This window comes from Marmota marmota, unplaced genomic scaffold (assembly GCF_001458135.2).
Source record: "Marmota marmota marmota unplaced genomic scaffold, marMar, whole genome shotgun sequence".
NCBI classification, from domain to species: Eukaryota; Metazoa; Chordata; class Mammalia; order Rodentia; family Sciuridae; genus Marmota; species Marmota marmota.
Window position 1 is genome coordinate 11,369,981 of NW_025999853.1, and position 18,004 is coordinate 11,387,984.

The 18,004-nt window shown below is 34.6% G+C and overlaps 1 protein-coding gene across 13 annotated transcripts in view; it reads left to right on the top strand.

Annotated features, from left to right (window-relative positions):
- Positions 1-5: 5 nt before the first annotated feature.
- The window catches only part of Anks1b (ankyrin repeat and sterile alpha motif domain containing 1B), a 1,073,630-nt gene continuing 1,055,631 nt past the window's right edge, over positions 6-18,004 (top strand). For 5 of the 13 annotated variants that reach the window (XM_048803379.1, XM_048803396.1, XM_048803405.1 and 2 more), the window contains exon 1: positions 50-224. In XM_048803379.1, coding sequence (XP_048659336.1) covers positions 91-224 — 134 coding nt within the window. In that variant the 5' untranslated portion in view covers positions 50-90. Of the gene's footprint in view, positions 225-18,004 lie in introns of all 13 variants that reach the window. The other 8 variants (XM_048803345.1, XM_048803363.1, XM_015482887.2 and 5 more) reach the window with 5 other exon arrangements.

An 18,004-nucleotide genomic window follows, 5' to 3' on the forward strand; every position in this document is an offset into this window, starting at 1 on the left:
GGCGGGAGAGCCCTGGATTTCGGGGAGTGGGGGTGGGCGGGGAGGAGGACCCGAGGAGGGAAAGGACTCTGGGGGAGTCGGTGAGGGACTATGGGGAAGGACCAGGAGCTGCTGGAAGCTGCTCGCACTGGAAATGTGGCTCTGGTGGAGAAACTCCTGTCTGGCAGGAAAGGAGGGATCCTGGGCGGTGGATCCGGACCCCTGCCCCTGTCTAATCTGCTAAGGTAAGGACGGGCACCAGCTCTGGGGATGGCACCCCTCGTTATGCATTGTGATGGATACATCCTCCTCCTCACGGTTTTTGCACCTGGTGGCTGCCAGCGTTTCATTCTTAAATTAGGTAGGAAAACAGACTGTGTATGGAGAGGAGGCTTGAGACTCCCAGATTGATGCCTTAGATTCTTTGAGTAATTTTAAAATAGCCTTCCATCAATGCGTCAGCCAGCTACTTTTTTTTCTGAGCTGTGTTGCAGAACTTGTGTATGTATCAGTGTGGTTTGAAGAAAATCGGATTTCCATCACTGTTTTTTTTTTTTTTTTTTTAAATATATTTGCAGCTTCAAGCTAGCCCCCCTCCTTTTTTTTTTTTTTGGTCTATTTAAATGAAACTGACAGAGAAGCTATTGCGTGCATGCAATTATCCTCCCAAAGCCACAGCCTCGGTTTGCTGCTACCTTCTCTTGCAGAAGGCATTTGCTGTGCTCTGGGGTTATGACCCCCACAAAATGAAGAAAGTGAACCTGAGGAGATGTCGTCAACTCTGGAAGTGTGTAAAACTTGATGAGGCAGATTATGCAGCCCCAGCAATACTTTTAATCACCTCCACATAAACTTGATTATTATCTCAGGATGCAAGATGCTTGGTCTGGATTGGGATAGTATGTGTAGAATATACTAGAGGCCTTTTAATGTGAAGGTGTTGTAGGTGAGACGAATCTTGCTTGGAGAATCTTTTTAAGACGACATTTAAAAAAAATGTCAAGGTCTTTATTCAGCAGGCAGTACCTTAGAGATAGCAAAGTTGATTTGCATATTTGAGAAACTATTAAAAGTTGAATTGATGGACAAATGAACTCAGCTGGGAGGGAGGACTCCTGAATAGCATAAAATTCAAGGAAAGTTATTTTATTTCTCAAATCATGGCTATTCAGTTTGTCCTGCGTATTTTTGGAGACATCAGTTATCATATCTTCACCTCACAACATCTCTTAAGCAATCCAACTAAACTTGTAAAATTTTTAAAAATCCCAGGTGATTTTCTTGGTTTTTAAAAACTTCCTTTTTACTCTTGGCAGGGCTTCATACAAACTTTTGAGTGATGACATTGTGTTCTTTGCATGGGTTCTTGTAGGTTATAGCGGTCAGTGCAATTAATTACGATACTGCTAATAGTGAAAATGAAAAGTTCATATTACAGTGAATTAAATTTAGTTGGAAAATAGTTTGATGAGAGTTTTAAAAGCCCCGTATGTTATCATATGTACTCATTGACAGTGACATTTTATTGGAATGACAGTTACCTCAGAATAATGAATATACCATGTATTTTTCAATAAGTCTTAGAAATGATGACTTGTGTGTAAGCTCTTTTTAAATAAATTTTCGCTTTCAAAAAACAAGTAGCCCATGTATGCATATTTCCGACTACAGTTCTCATAACTGCCTTTAGTCACTGGTAATTTATTGAAAAAGTTTATCTAGTTACAATTTTAAGTTATAAGTGATGTAAATCTCAGGGGTTACATTAGTTATAAAAATCATTATGGCTAGACCTGAATGCTGAAAGAAGTTTCTCAAAACAGTTTCTTTGAAAACAACTAAAGAATTCTTTGAGAACAGTGAGAACTTCGGTTAATTTCATCCAGGCAAATGGTATTTTAAAAGACTGACAGAATTCAAAGGCAGATATCTTTCAAACACTCCTTTCCCAGTTGGGTCATTTTTTAAAAAAAAGAATAGATGTCAAAGTTTAGGAGTAAAATACCAACTATTAAATGATGGTAAACAGCAAATAAAGTGCCAAAATTGTGAATAACAGTATACATCTCAAATAGTAGGTTTTCTCTTTTGCTTGTTTTGTCAGAGGTAGCAGCAGTAGCTTTATAACAGGAATGTACATGGAAAACAAACTAAAAGAAAAGTTCATTGAGTAATTTGAATGAAGTTGTAAAATTAGAAACTAATAACATTTAAATTTGCATTTATCTGTTTCACCCTGAATAAACAACTAAAATAGCATCTTCAAAGAAAATCAGAATTGAAATTGTAATTCTTTGGGTGATCCTTTGAATAAAATAAAATTTCTAACAAGACACTTTTTACTTAGCTATCACTTATTTTATGATTATTGTCATTAGAAATATATAGGATATTGGACTGGGGTTGTGGTAAAGTGCTTGCTAAGCACGCGGGAGGCACTAGCAGCACCACATAAAAATAAAATATTAAAAAAAAGATATCTAATGTTTTGAACAACCAACAATAAAAATTAAAAAAAGAAATATTAATGAGAAATTAAAAAAAAGATATCTATAGAATAATGGAAAATGTGACTCCCCCCTCCTCAACTAGCCTAATGACACTTAGAAATATTTTAATATTTTGAAATGAATTGTGGAATAGGTTTGGCACTTTTTTCTGCCTGCTTTATTACTTGTGTAGTAGTAGTGTCAGACCCTATGCTAAATAATTCCATGTATCATCTTATTCATTTCTTATGTCAACCATAAGAAATTGATTCTAATTTTATAGATGGAGGACTAAAGAGATAGGAAGATTAATAACTTGCCCAAGATCATTTAATTAGTAATGCCAAGGATTTGAAATTTAGTGATTCACATTTGCTTTACCATATATATATATATATATATATATATGTATTTTTTTTTTAGTTGCTGATAGATCTTTATTTTTTTAATATGTGGTGCTGAGAATCGAACCTAGTGCCTCACACATACTAGGCATGTGCGGCTACCACTGACCCCCAGCCCCTTTAACAGATCTTAAATCTTATTCAGGATTTATTTTTATTCACAAAAATTTAAGGTAGATGGACAATTTAGATAGTCCAATCTGAAGATTTTTTTTGCTACTAATAATTAAATTTAAAAATCATCAATTCTTTTCTAATTAAGAAAATGTTGACTGCCCTATAAGGGTTTACCAGCTGAGAAATTTGCTGAAGATGCTTTCAATTACTTATTATGTACTAACTGAGTGGTAACTGTATGACGGATAGTCAGGTATGCTTGGGTGACCCCGTCATTTTCAGCAAAAGTAACAATGCTTTTAAGTAAACATAAAAACCTCTCTAATCCTCACTATCCTTTTCTACCGTGGAGATAATAATAGTACCTGTCACATAGGGTTATTGTAAGGATTAAATGTGGTATAAAGTAATAAATGAAAAATGTTAAGCACATAGGTGTTCATCATTAGTGTTATTCTCAAGTACCTTTAAAGCACATGAGACTATTTTTTCCTCTACTTTTTTTTATTGGTACATTATAGTTGTATATAATGGTGGCGTTTATTGTTTGATTCTATTTCCTAAAGCCTGAATTACTAAAGATTTGCTTTATATTAGACTGGAAGTAAATTTCCAAGTCAATTTTTCATTGGAATCATAGAATCTTCAAATAGAAATGGCCCTTTAATCCAACTTCTCACTCAGTGCAGAAATTTCCTGCATAACATCACACTCTGATTAGTTATTCTAACCCTGTTAAATCTCCCAGTGACTAGATCTATTCCATTTCTTTCCCATAGCTCTCATTATTTAAAAAATTCATTTACTTTCCTGTAGCTTCCAGTAGTCGGCACTTGTATTGGGTCAATATGAAGTAGTCTAATTCATTTGTCAGGACAGTTCTTTGGGTGCCTGTATTTAGTTAATTTGTGGAAGAATTCTCATTTTCCTTGCCTGTTATGTGACAGTATATCCTAGGTGTTAAGACCTTAAATATTCATATTTTCCACTACTCTTGGCCTTCTTTGCATATTCTTTTTTTAAAAATTTGTTTTTAGTTGTTAATAGACCTTTATTATTTATTTATTTATATGTGATGCTGAGAATCGAATTCAGTGCCTTACATGTGCTAGGCAAGTGCTGTACCACTGAGCTACAACCCCAGCCCCTTCTTTGCATATTCTTAAATTTGGGAATTACCTTCTTAAAATATAGTGGCAGGAAATGAACAATATTCCCTGGATGCCATTTGACCAGTATAGAAAATAGCAGGGCTGGACATACTGTTGAATTTAAAAAAAAGAAAAAAGGATTAAGAGCATTCATAGTATAATATTATTTTTTTAAAAAAAATATTTTTAGTTGTAGTTGGATACAATACCTTTATTTTATTTATTTATATGTGGTGCTGAGGATCGAACCCAGGGTGTTGCATGTGCTGGGCAAGCCCCCACCACTGAGCCACAACCTCAGCCTAGTATGATCCTATTTTTATAAGAAAAAAAATGTATGTGAACATTTATGATGTGTGTAAAGTAGTCTGGGATGATAAAACACCAGAATGGAGATAATATTCATCTTTGGGATTGTGGGTAATCTTTAATTTCTTTTTCTTATCTGCATTTCAGATGTTCTACAATGAATATGTATTATGCAGTTAAAATGGCAGCTATTATAACGTGATACAATGAAATTATTACCTCCTTAATGATTTAAGACCTACCTACAAGTCAAGATTTTCTAAGCCATGAAATGGTGTGGGTTTACACTGAGCATGTAGTCAATTAAAACTTCCAGGTATTTTCTTTTCCCCCTCAATGACCTGCGAAGACATATTCTCTCTCCTGGTGTTTGTAAAAGTATTGGTTGAACTTAAATTATTCGTATTACATTTCATCTTATTTGTTTTAGCCTGTTTTATAATATATCTAAATCTTTAAACTAATAAGTCTATCAGCATATTAACTTGTCTCCTCTGCATCATCTGTAGATTTAATGTTTTCTATAAGTGGTATACAACACACCATAATATATCCCCAATGAATCTCTCTTCATCTTAGTTTAAATTTAAAAGTATCAATCTTTATGCATAGTATTTCTCCCTACATTTGAGCCACTTAATAGAACTATCAGCTACTTCTCTGATTATACTTGTGAGAATATAGTGAGGTAGTTTGTTTATTGCCTTTCTTAAATTCATGCCATGTTCTGTTTATGGCAATACTTTGATCTATTGCTTTAATAGTATAAGTTCCACCAAAATCAGGATGTTTATTATAACTTGTTTTTGGTAGTGAGCCATTGATAATTCCTAGCTTTTATGAATATTCTTTTTAGCTTCTTGCATCTCATTCTTCTGGGTCTAGATCTTTAACACACATTTAAAGCAGCTAAGTGTCTCTTATGATCTCTCTGTTTGGAGTTTTTAATAATCTCCTTATTTGTTTATCCTTTGTAGTTTGAAAATAATTCTCAATAGGGAAGACAAAAGCCAAATAAAAGTTGGGAAGAATCAGATTGTTGGCACTGTTAGATATAAGAGAATATTCTTCTGTGGTCTAAAACCATCCACAATTTATACTGTTGGAGCTTAAGGTTATGTTATGAACTATCATACCTCCCTGTTTTTCAAACTTAGTTGAAATAGACTTTAGCATTTTTCCTGGGAAAGTATTTATTTCTCTTTTGTGTTTTTTTTTTCAGTTATATCCCTTACCACTCTGATGCTTAAAGAAATATGAGCTCATCAGAACTCATCTGGATACTTACTTAGATTGAGTTGCCTCCCTGTTTTTTATCCTCTAGATTATATACAAAATTTCATTTTGTTTAACTTGTATCTTTTATGAGGCAGCTGCAAAATTATTATCCCCCCCACACTGAATTACATTGCCAGCCCTTTTTATTTTAAGACAGGGTCTCACTAAATTGCTGAGGCTGTCCTTGAACTTGTGATCCTCCTGCCTCCACCTTCCCAGTCACTATCTTATAGGTGTGTGGCACTGCTCTTTGTCATAGCTACCTTTTAGTCTAAGCAAAAATAATTCTCATTTAAATAGTACATTTTTTAACTGACTGTAGTATTAAGAATTATTTGTATTTTAATAAAGCAATAAAAGTTTGTTAATACCTTATAGTTACTTGCTTTTTTTAATGCTCCAGAGTTGAATAATACATAATGTATATTTAGTAAATTCTTGTTTAACATAAAGGATCCAGTTCTTAAGATACACGAGTGAAATAGTTAGATCAATAAGAAGAGTGTGTGTGGGGACACCAAAGGCAGATAGACCAGAGAGCTTATACATGTTTCAGATTTAGGATTCCACTCGTGAAGTTTTTGGTGCTGAGTACAAGGAGCTAAAAAGCAACCAGGAAGCATAGTAATGTTCATAATTTGGCCAGTTGTGGTTATTGGTACTCTAACATAAGGAATTTACTTTTAGGGAAGCTGCATTGGTTAAACAGAATAAGTCACAAATAGAGCAGTCAAGCCTCATGAAAATGTTATGTCTATAAAAATAGTCAAGTTGCAAGTGGGTTATCTATTTTAGATAGTAATGATGTTTGAAGCGGTGATTGCACTATTATGTTCAGGGAGCTGTGTCTGCCAGAGTGAACAGTGCCAGCTGCATCATGGGAAATAAGGAGCCAGGAGAGGGAATTTTGGTGTTGACCTCTTTCTCTACTAAGCAGGATTTTCAAACTCCCTCTTCAATACCCTGAGAGCGATGGATGTCGCAGCGAATTAGGACAGCTAGGCAGTGACTAGTACTCATCCTGTTCATTTTTATATTGCACAGTTGTTAATGTGTGTGTCTCAGTGATTTCTTATCATGGATGGAATGGTGGAGCAAGTCCTCTCTGACTTTAAGGCAGAAGTGTACAATATTCAGCAGTGTTGTTGTTGCCTTTAGCAGTTTAACCTCACAGGTGACAGTAAACAATTTGATTACTTCCATTGTATATTGAATAATTTATTATGTATTTGAGCTAATTTTGGAAAACTTTCTCCAAAAACCTATTATAGAACATTCTTTCTGGGTATTTAACTAGAAATGGAAGCTGACTGTAATGTAAATCAAGGGTTAGAAAAAAACTAATTTAAACCTATGGAACCTGAAGTTATTTCACATTTAATATATTTTAGTGTGTCTTTGGTTTCTGGTTTGAACATATTGCAGAATGGTATTAGTTAATTAAAATACTGTGAGTTTTGATTACTCATGTTGATAGAGAATATTTTATATTTGAAAAAGTAAGAATTTATACAGAATACTCATCTGTTTTCTAGTTCTTTCTTGTGTGTGTGATGACAATGTCTGGTAAACCTTATAGGAGGCCAGAGACATGATGCCAGTTGAAAACCCAATGAATTTTAAATCTGAGTGAGGCTTGAAATTGGTTTTTGAGGGTGGATCAAAAAGTATGGTCTACCCAAATCTTCACCATGTTGGCTTAGGATCTGACTTTCTTAACAAGACTCCTAAAGCACAAGAAGTAAAATCAAGAATCAGTAAATGAGATGAATTCAACTAAAAAGCTTTTTAGCAAAGGAAACAATCAGTAATGTGAAGGGAGAGCCTATGGAATGGGAGAAAATCTTTATGCACTTCAGAACACTAATCTCTAGGATATATAAAGAACTCAAAGCACATAAACCAAAAAACAAAACAAAACCCAATCAATAAATGGGCTAACGAACCAAACACTTCACAGAAGAAGAAATACAGTCGATTAACTAATATATGAAAACGTGTTTAACATCTATGCCAATTAGAGAAATGCAAATCAGAACTACGCTAAGATTTCATCTCACTCCAGTCAGAGTGCCAATTATCAAGAATACAAATAACAATGATGGTGAGGATGTGGGGGAAAAAGGTACACTCATACATTGCTAGTGGGATTGCAAATTGATGCAACCAATATGGAAAGTGGTATGAAGATTCCTCAGAAAACTTGGAATGGAAACACCATTTGGCCCAGCTATCCAACTCCTCCGGTTATACAAAGGACTTAAAATCAGTGTCCTACAGTGACACAACCACATCAATGTTTATAGTAGCTCAGATCACAATAGTTAAATTATGGAACCAACCTAGGTGCCCTTTGATAGATAAGATAAAGAAAATGTGATATATATACACAATGGAATATTATTCAGACTTAAAAGAAGAACAAAATGATGGCATTTGCTGGTAAATGGATGGAGCTGGAGAATGGAGAATATTATGCTAAGTGAAATAAGTCAATCCCAAAAAACCAAAGGCCAAATGTTTTCTCTGATATTTGGATGCTAATTCACAATAAAGCAGGTGGGGCTAGGGAATAACAGAGTAACTTTGGATTGGACAGGAGTGAAGGGAGGAGGGAGGTTATGGGAATAGGAAGGAAAGTAGAATGAATCAGACATTATTACCCTATGTGCATATATGACTACATGACTGGTGTGATTCTACATCATGTATAACTAGAAGAATGATAAGTTATACTCCATTTATGTATGATGCGCAAAGTGCATTCTACTGTCATATATAACTAATTAGAACAAATTAAAAAAAAGATGGTCAAAAGATAAATTTTTATTTTTTCAGTTTCTTTTATAGTGTTCAGAGAGTGTTGACTTCTGAATCTGTTACTTATTGATAGTGCTTATTAAATGTCATGTCTTCATGGATCTAACTTTAATATAGAACTTTGATTCATTTGTGCTATAGAGTTATTTAGATAGAATCCAAATTGTGTTGTGAGAGTAACTTTATTTAACATAGTTAATTACGTCTAGTTAAGTGATATGAAAGAGTCTTCTTAGATTGGTTACCATTTTTTTTTTATCAATGTGGGTCAAGTCTTGTCTGATGGTTGTGGGCCTAGATAATCAACCTCATTTCCTGTTACCTGCTTGATGTTTTTGTTCCCATACTGCATTTCCTCTAACTTTCCCATCCAAATCACTTTTTCTAGAAAAAAGTCTTTTCTAATTACTACATGTTCACTTTGGCTGTAGTTTTGGAGACAGCTCTTTCCTAAAGGAAGCAAAATTTGTTAGAGCTGGAAGGGATTGTATAGTGAGAAGTATATCGAGAAAAGCCTTGAAAGTTGAGAGGTCTACAGAGTTAGATTTCAACATCTCTAGTTTCATGTTTACCTCAACATTTATTTCCCCCCAACCTGATGGAACCAGGCCTCTTTCCTGTCTTTACTCCAAAAACTACTTATGGCAGATGTCAGTTAATTCATAGGGAAGTGCAACTGCTAAAGCTTTTAGGAAGATGTATTTTTAATATTTTAACTTAAAGAGGTAATAAAATCTTATGCCAAACAAAATAGTACATTTATGAAGCTTGGTAGTAGAGCATTCTAATGGAGTTGCTTTTATCTGGTTTACAAGAGGGAGTGAGCATTTATCCTTCCTTTTGCCGCAGCCCGGCTGGCTGGGCAAAATAAGCGGAGGGTGACGAATAACTTGTGTACGTTGATACAGCAGGAGTAGGAGCCATTTATTGCAGGACAGGAGCAGTATTTATACATTCCACACAGCTTATCTAATTAACATAAACTAGATACATCAGTCAACCAATCAGGAATCTCCACACTTAATGGCTTGCTGGTGTTACTTCACAAACCGCCCCCTCTGGCATTTTGCCAGGCACCATCCAGACTTGTTTACGAACTCTAACATTCCCCTGGCAAAATGCCAGGTGTTATTTTGACTTGTTTACAGACTATAACATCCTTTTATAAGGCTGTAGAGGAAAGGATTGATAGGGACATAGCACTGATAATATTGATAATTGAGAGGCTTTTTAAAATGCTACTTATTTAATTCCTATAACTTTTTAAAATTTTTTTTAAGAGAGAGAGAGAGAGAGAGAGAGAGAGAGAGAGAATGAGAATCTTTTTTGTAGATGGACACAACACAATGCCTTTATTTTTATGTGATGGTGATATCGAACCCGGGTCCCGCCCGTGCTAGGCGAGTGCTCTACTGCTGAGCCACAATCCCAGCCCAAATTCCTATAGCTTTTTATCAGATCTATATGTACTCATTTTATATATCAACATATGCTTATTTCCAGAAGTTATTCCTTAGATTTGTTATATTTATTATATAATCACAAGTGACAAGCTATGAAATAACATTATGTAAGAGCTTTCATCCCAGATGTTTGAGATTTGAATTATTTTAAACCTATTTCTTTTTATTAAAAAAAATTCATGTTGCAAGTTGACTTTAGTATCTAGGTTATGAACTAACTTTTCAACTTTTTGGTTCTGGGATTGAACCCAAGGGTACTTTACGCTGAGCTACCTTCTCATTTCTTTTTATTTTTTATTACGAGACAGGGTTTTGCTTTGTTGCGGAGGCTGGCCTTGAACTTGCAATCCTGTTGCCTCAGCTTCCTGGTATTACATGTGTGTGTTGCCATACAAAATAAATTTATTTTACTATACCGAGAAGACATATGAAGTTCTAACCCCTGGATCCCATTTAGCATTCTTCTGCATTAATTTTAGTTTTCTTTCTGCTTAAATTATTCTTAGCTACTTGAGGTTCTTGTTTGATACCTCTAGTTACTAATCTGCATTTGAAATGGCTTATGTATCATACAGATATGCTAAATATAGTATTAAGTGTTTTGAATATACTAAAAAACTAGTATATTTACTTACAGAATTATCTCTGCTTTGTGTAGACTTTTACTGCTAGTGTGGAGACACTGGAGTGAGTGGGAGTGTGTTTGGGCGAGCAAGAGGAATTATGCAGGGATGTTCTTTGGCTTAGTAAGCTCCAGTAGTGAGTAGCCTAGCACAGCGTTGTTTTCTATTGGTTTGCTTTGGTTAATCATCAGAGTGGTCTGTCATTCTGGAGACTGATAGAAACTGACTGTGAAGACATCATCAAGGGTGTGGGAAAGCAAAGATTACAGTGATTAACTATTTCTTAACCCCCCCCCCCCGCCATTTGTGTGTGTGTGTGTGTGTGTGTGTATTTTTTTTTTCCTGCAGCATACCAGGGTATACTTAGAGGAAACTTATCAGCCAACCAAATACATCCAACTAATCAACAAATCAATCAGAATTTTATAGGAAACTGACAACAATGACAATGGGACAGTTATATAAACAAAGAGTTAAAATACAGTGTAATATATACTGCAGTGGAAGTATCACACAAAGTTATAGGAGCACTAGGGCACCTCTAATTCTACCTGGTAGGAGTACTTAGGGGAAACTTTAGAGAACTTTTAGGATGAGTAGGTATTTGTTAGGCTGACAAGTATGAGAGAAGAATATTTTAGGCAGAAGGATCAGTATATACAATAATAATGTATAGAAATATAGAATATGATTTGGAGTATTTGCTGGTGTATGTGCGTCCCAAATACGCTAACTTCTTTATATCCAATCTTCACAATAATCCCCAAGGTCTTTATTACCAAGACCATTTTTAAATGGGGTTAAAGATCAGAAAAATTGAATAACTTGCCCAAGTTATGGAGCCAGTAAATAATATATTCAAGATTTAAATTTAGGTATTTCTGATCCCAGGTATCTTTTTTTATGTGCTATTTTACTGCCTGGTTACACAAGGATCAGTGTATATCCTGGATTAAGGTATGAAAATACCAATACATTTTCAGTATATAATTAAATTACTTTTTCTACAAATTTTTTTTGATTTTTTAAATAATAAATTAAATACCTTCATTTTATTTATTTATTTTATGTGGTGCTGAGGATTGGTCCCATTACTCTGCACTTGCTAGGCAAGTGCCCTTCTGCTGTCACATAATTTTATAGTGACATATTTCAGTTGCAAACTAGTTCTCATTTTTGTTTATGCTTATCATATAGTTTTCTTAGTAAGGGCACTATTTTACTTTAAGCTTGTTTATGATAGCACATGAACAGTAAAATGAATTGAGTTAAAAAAATAAGTTAGGTAAAGATGCTTCAAAATACTTCATTATGAGTTCTTTTCATTTTAAAACAGATTGTTTTACCAAAAATTTCTTGGGTGCTTGATGTTGTCTAACATCGGTTGTCTTCAGAGGTGGGTTCATCCCAAGTGTGTGGGTTTATTTCTCACCTCTTCTTTCTTACACAAAAAAGGAAAAGACAGTCTTCATTTTATGATCCATATCTTTCAAGCCAATAAATCTGAATCCATAGTTAACTCATTTTTAAGCTCATGATTAACTTGGGGGTTTGTCAACTCTAGCATTAAGCTCTGTAGAAAATCCAGGGAACCAGGTCCCTCTATCTTTGTTATACCTTTCTCTCTCTTGTAGTTCTGATGTATTCTTTGGCTTCTTTAACCTGAAACTCATAACTCCATTCATGAAAAGTTTTCTATATTGTATTTTATTTAATCCTGACTTATATCTCCACTTTTTAGAACAGTAAATGATGTGAATGAAAGGAATAGCAGAATGGAATGTGTAATGTCCGAGTCTTGAGTTTGAATGCAATGGACATTTAGCTTTAGGCAAATTATTTAACTTCTTTGAGCTTCAGTCTCCTTATTTCTAAGTAGAGTGGTAAAAATAATAGATATTGTAGTCTCCCCATGCATGGTTTCATTTACTCATTGTCAACCATGGTCTGAAAATATTAAATGGAAAATGATATAAGTAAACAATTCTTAAGTTTAAAATAACTTTATTATAGTATATTATTGCTGTTGTTAATCTTATTGTACTTAATTTATAAATCAAACTTTATCATAGTTATGTATGTATAGAGGAGAAAAACAGTATATGTACCATCTGAGGTTTCAGGCATCTGTCATGGGTCTTGGAACATATCCTCCCTGGATAAGGGTGGAGTACAGTAATTATAATGAAATAGTGCAATGCTTGTCGAGTAGGAGGGAATAAAATACTTATTCTTATTACTTAGACATTAATGGCCATAAAGAACAGTCAGTATATATGCACAATTATAATTCATAATCATACTACACTTGATCTTAGCCAAAAGGCCCAGAAATCATAATAGTAAGTACTAATTATAGATTTCATGAGTGTGTTTATTTAATGGGAAACTCTGGGACATTTGCATTGTACTTCTTTAGGTACATTGTTTTAACCCAAACTTTAAGTGGAGTGACTACAGGCAGGAGTACAGGCAATTAGGGCATGATATTGTTTGGCTAGTTATCTGATTCCAGAGGTAAGTGATTGGTTTTTTCCTACTTACTTCTAGGAGAGATACTGGTGACCAAATATTTAGCATTTGTTTCTTCTGCTTTCCTCACAAAACTCATTTGGAGAGAAAGAGATTGTATTCCATTAAAGTTGTGCTGTGTTATCATCCATTAGGTTAATTGGTTCCTAATAAGCCTATCCTGAATATTTTCTTTCTTTTTAAATCATTAATTGACAGATATTTCGGCGGGTATATACTATATATTCAGCATGGTGATATTGTTTTGGAGGATAGAAAAACAGACTCTTTTCTAGGCCCTTATAAAAATTACCTAATAAAATAAATAACTATATAGTAGTAGTTAATTTTGCTAGGGCACAAAAGTTCACAAGTTTGACTTTTTTTTTTTTTTTAATCAGTCTGGTGTCAACATTGGGCTTCCACCTACTTCTGTACATCAGTGCATGCTCTAACTCTGACTGCAAATCATGTTTAAGTAATTCCTTAATAGGTGGAGGGAAAACTGTGTACTATCAATTTTTTTAATTTAACATTTTTTAATTTTGAAATTATCACATATAATGGAAAAACTGGAAGTACAGTTCAAAGAACTCACCCCTCTGTGAACCATTTGAGAGTAAGTTGCTTAACCTGATTACCCCAGAGTATTCTGGCTATATATCCTGTAAATAAGGACATTCTCTTATATAGCCACAATACAATTTACTAAAATCAGTAAATTACTTGATTATATCACAACCCCTGTCCTCAGGTGCCATTTACTTTTTGCTAGTTGTCTCAATAGTGTTTTTCATTGGGATTCATTTTAAAATCATGCATTGCATGATAATCAGACTTCCTTAGTCTTGTTAGTTTTTCAGTCTTTTACTTTTATGACACTTTTTTTGACACTTTTGGATACTGTAAGCTAGTTACTTTGTAAAATGTTCCTCAATTTGGGTTTGACCCTGTTTTCTCATGATTAGATTCAAGTTATGCATCTTTGGCAGGACTGTCACAGAGGGATGTTGTGTTTTTTTCATTGTTCCCTATCAGGTGGCACATTATTTGATTTGTTCCTCTACTGATAATGCTCATTTTAATAACTTGCTTATAACGGTGGTTGTCAAGCTTCCGTATATACAATTACTCTTTTTTCTTCGGTAATAACTATTTTGTAAAGAGGTAATTTAAACTATGTAAATATCCCTTTCCTTATAAACTTTATTTTTTCATATTTGTATGTACCCCTTGGCTTTTTATTTTATTGCATGGATTATATTACATTACTGTCATTAATTTTGTTATTTAAATTGTCCTAAATGTAGTCAGTAAGACCCTTTTTAGATTGACTTTTTTGAGCATTTACTTGCTTTTAGCATCCTAAGATGTCCCAGAACACATCTTTCCCTGTCCCTGTCCTGGAACTAGCCCTTTCTTCAAGTGACATGATTCATTTTATTGGAAAATGATAATTAGAAGCTAAGATTTGGGTACTGTGTGTGTTCATGGCTTTTGGGGTGTCACCTCTCCCAGGTCCTGTCAGCCAGGGAGTTACTATATGTAGATATTCATACACAGAAATGCACATATTTATATTTATCTTGAAAACCTTGAGTTTATAGTGGTATCTAATTCCAGTCAAACTCCACACACAGACTTCATTCTATTTGTAACTTTTATCTTTTTCAATCCTGGCTTCTGATGTTTTTGTATATATGCTTATTTGGCAAAATCCCACTGTATGTATCCAGTTCTTTCTCCACTGCCATCCCTTCCTCAATCTGTTAATGTCTACCTTCTCCTCTCTTCAGGTTCTACCTCTCCATGCTAGGTTGTGGGTTTTTTTTTTTTTTTTTTTTGGTACTTGGGATTGAACTCAGGGATACTTGATACCAAGTCATATCCCCAGCCTATATTGTATTTTATTTAGAGACAGGGTATCATTGAGTTGGTGAGTACCTCAGTGTTGTTGAGGCTGGCTTTGAACTTGTGATCCTCCTGTCTCAGCCTCCTAAGCAGCTGAGATGACTGGTGTACGCCACCATGTCCAGCTAGGTTGTTATGTAAAGATTTCTCTTTGTGCTTCTCAGGCTCTGACTTCCTGTGCTGGCCTATATCTGCAGGGTGTACCCTTTTCATCCTGCTTGGTCTCCAACCCTCTGCACTGGATCACTGACTCTTGCATGAGGATATTCTCTCTCCCTGTTTGAATTTTGATACTTGTGTCAGGATGGTCCCTTCTGCTGCCACCACACAGACACCCTATTTAAGCCCTCTCATATCCTACCAGCCCTCCATGGAGATGCCTTCTCATTTAAGTAGGCTCTGCCATCCCATACTAGGCTGTCCCTAGTATGGACATCCTCCTATCCTGGCTTGGTCTCTGTCATTTCATTGTGAGCCACTGTGATTTCCCTCTTTTTGCTGGTGTGGATACTACCTTTCTCTGTCCAACTTGATGACTTTAGGGATTGAATTGTTCATGAAGAAAAGGGAAATGAGGAAAGTAAAAAGGAAGAATGGAAAAAGAAATGAGAAGGAAAGTAGCATAGTATTATCATTATTATTATTTTTTGTGATGATGATGTTGATGTTCTTTCCAAGTCAGTGATGTATATACCTTATATTGGAAGAAAATAAACCCATGAGAGTTAAGAATTTTAGGTAACATGGAGATTATGACCAAAGAGTGAGTACTGTGTGGCAGTTCTTCTGACACTGTTTCTTTTGCAGTTAGAAGAGAGAGAATGATAATTTGACAGGCTGGTCAGCTCTTTGCATTTTTTTAAAAAAGAGAAATGGTTTATTTCAACTCAATATTTTTTTCTAATTAGTTATGCATGATAGCAGAATGTATTTCACTTCATTGTACACAAATGGAGTACAATTTTTCATTTCTCTGGTTGTACATGATGCAGAGTTGCACCATTTGTGCAGTCATACATGTACCTAGGGTAATGGTGTCCATCTCATTCCACCATCTAACCTATCCCCTTACCTCCTCCCCTTCCTTCTTCCCCTTTGCCCAATCCAAATTTACTCTATTCTTCCCATGCCCCCACCCCCCATTGTGGATCAGCATCCACTTATCAGAGAGAACATTTGGCCTTTGGTTTTTTGGGATTGGCTTACTTTGCTTAGCATGATATTCTCCAACTCCATCCATTTACCTGCAAATGCCATGATTTTATTCTCTTTTAATGCTGAGTAATATTCCATTTTGTATATATACCACAGGTTTTTAATCCATTCATCTATTGAAGGGCATCTAGGTTACTTCCACAGTTTAACTATTGTGAATTGAGCTGCTATAAATGTTGATATGCTGTGTTACTGTAGTATGCTGATTTTAAGTCTTTTGGGTATGGACCCTTTGCATTTTTTGAGCTTTTTTTTGTGGACATGTAGTAAGCTTCCTGCTTGCCTAAGAGGCAGAAAATCTTTATATAGTTTTTGCTTTATTTTTAACTATTTTAGTTTCTATTGTAATTGTCAGTGAAGTGCACTCTCAAGAATTTCAGTAAGATGATGATAATGCAGAAAAAGTTATAAAAGCTTTGAGATAGTAACTGTCATTCACTGAAGAAGTTGAGTTTGCAGAATTTGATAGACGTAAGGATTTCATCAAGTAAGATTTTTTTATTATATGATACTCCCACTGTGATTTTAAAAATGTCACATAAACATTGTCAGGCAGTTGACCAAATATGTTTTAAAAATGGCAAATCTGTATAGGTCTTATAAAATGATTATTTCTCTAAATGAACCAGGACAGTAAGTAATCCATACTGGGGATTTCCCAGACTTTAAATTATTGCCAGAAATTTATAATTCCTAGAAACAAAACTGAGCATAAATCTTCCAGGAAGCTTTTTAGTAAATATTTACTATAGCTGAAAAATACTATCATTATTTGCAAAAAGTGGGAAAAATTAGTTGAGAACATTTCAGAAATAATTCATTACAATTATCTTTTGTACTTTTAAAGACCATTCAGCTTTTCATGCCAAATTCCAGAAAAGGTAAACAGCAGGCAGTAGTATTAGTTAGTACTCTCCTTCTCTAGGTTTTGGAAAACGTACTCTGTGGAAAGATGATCAGAATTTTAATTGTACTATTTAAGAATGGAACTAAACAGGTGTGGATTTTAAAAATGATGTACTTAATGTAGAAAGATCTAAAAAGATCATGATTCCTACTTTTACATTCCTGTTTTCTTATCAATAATATGTCCTTTTCATAGTATTGCATAGTATTTGTCCTTTTTTTTGATATTATCCTTGGGATTGCATAGGAATAGTTCTTAAGTGTCACAGTTTGTAACATTTAATTAGCAGAACAAAGGTCTAAGCAGAGTGCCTACATTATCTGTTCCCCATTACCCATCAAAATGTCTCCCTAACTCTTGGTTTTGGGGATTGACAGATACTTATTTGCTTAGCAGTCTAATCCATATTATTATCACTTCTGTGATAGAAAGGATCCATGTCCAAAATGACCTTCTTTGGAAGAATTGCTTGCTTGTTCTTTAAAGAAAATGTGAATTTATAAGACTGTAGAAGTGTCTTATAGGATTAAAACAAAACAAAACCCTGAACTGCCAGGCTGTAGGAAAGACTGGGAATTAAAGCAACAAAGATCCTTGGGACAGATCTTTAAATGTAAACTAGAGGCTGCTGGGTCTCTCTGAACTCAGTCTCATGTGTGGGGAAAGAAGAGTACAAAATCTTAGAAAAGGGGCATGTGGGAAAAAATGTTTATTACAACTGTTTTGTGAATTTCTTGAGAGAATACACCCTACTCAGAAATTTTTGTTCATTCAGAATTTCCCACTTCCTCTGTTATACTTCCCTTACCTTTTTTTTTTTTTTTTTT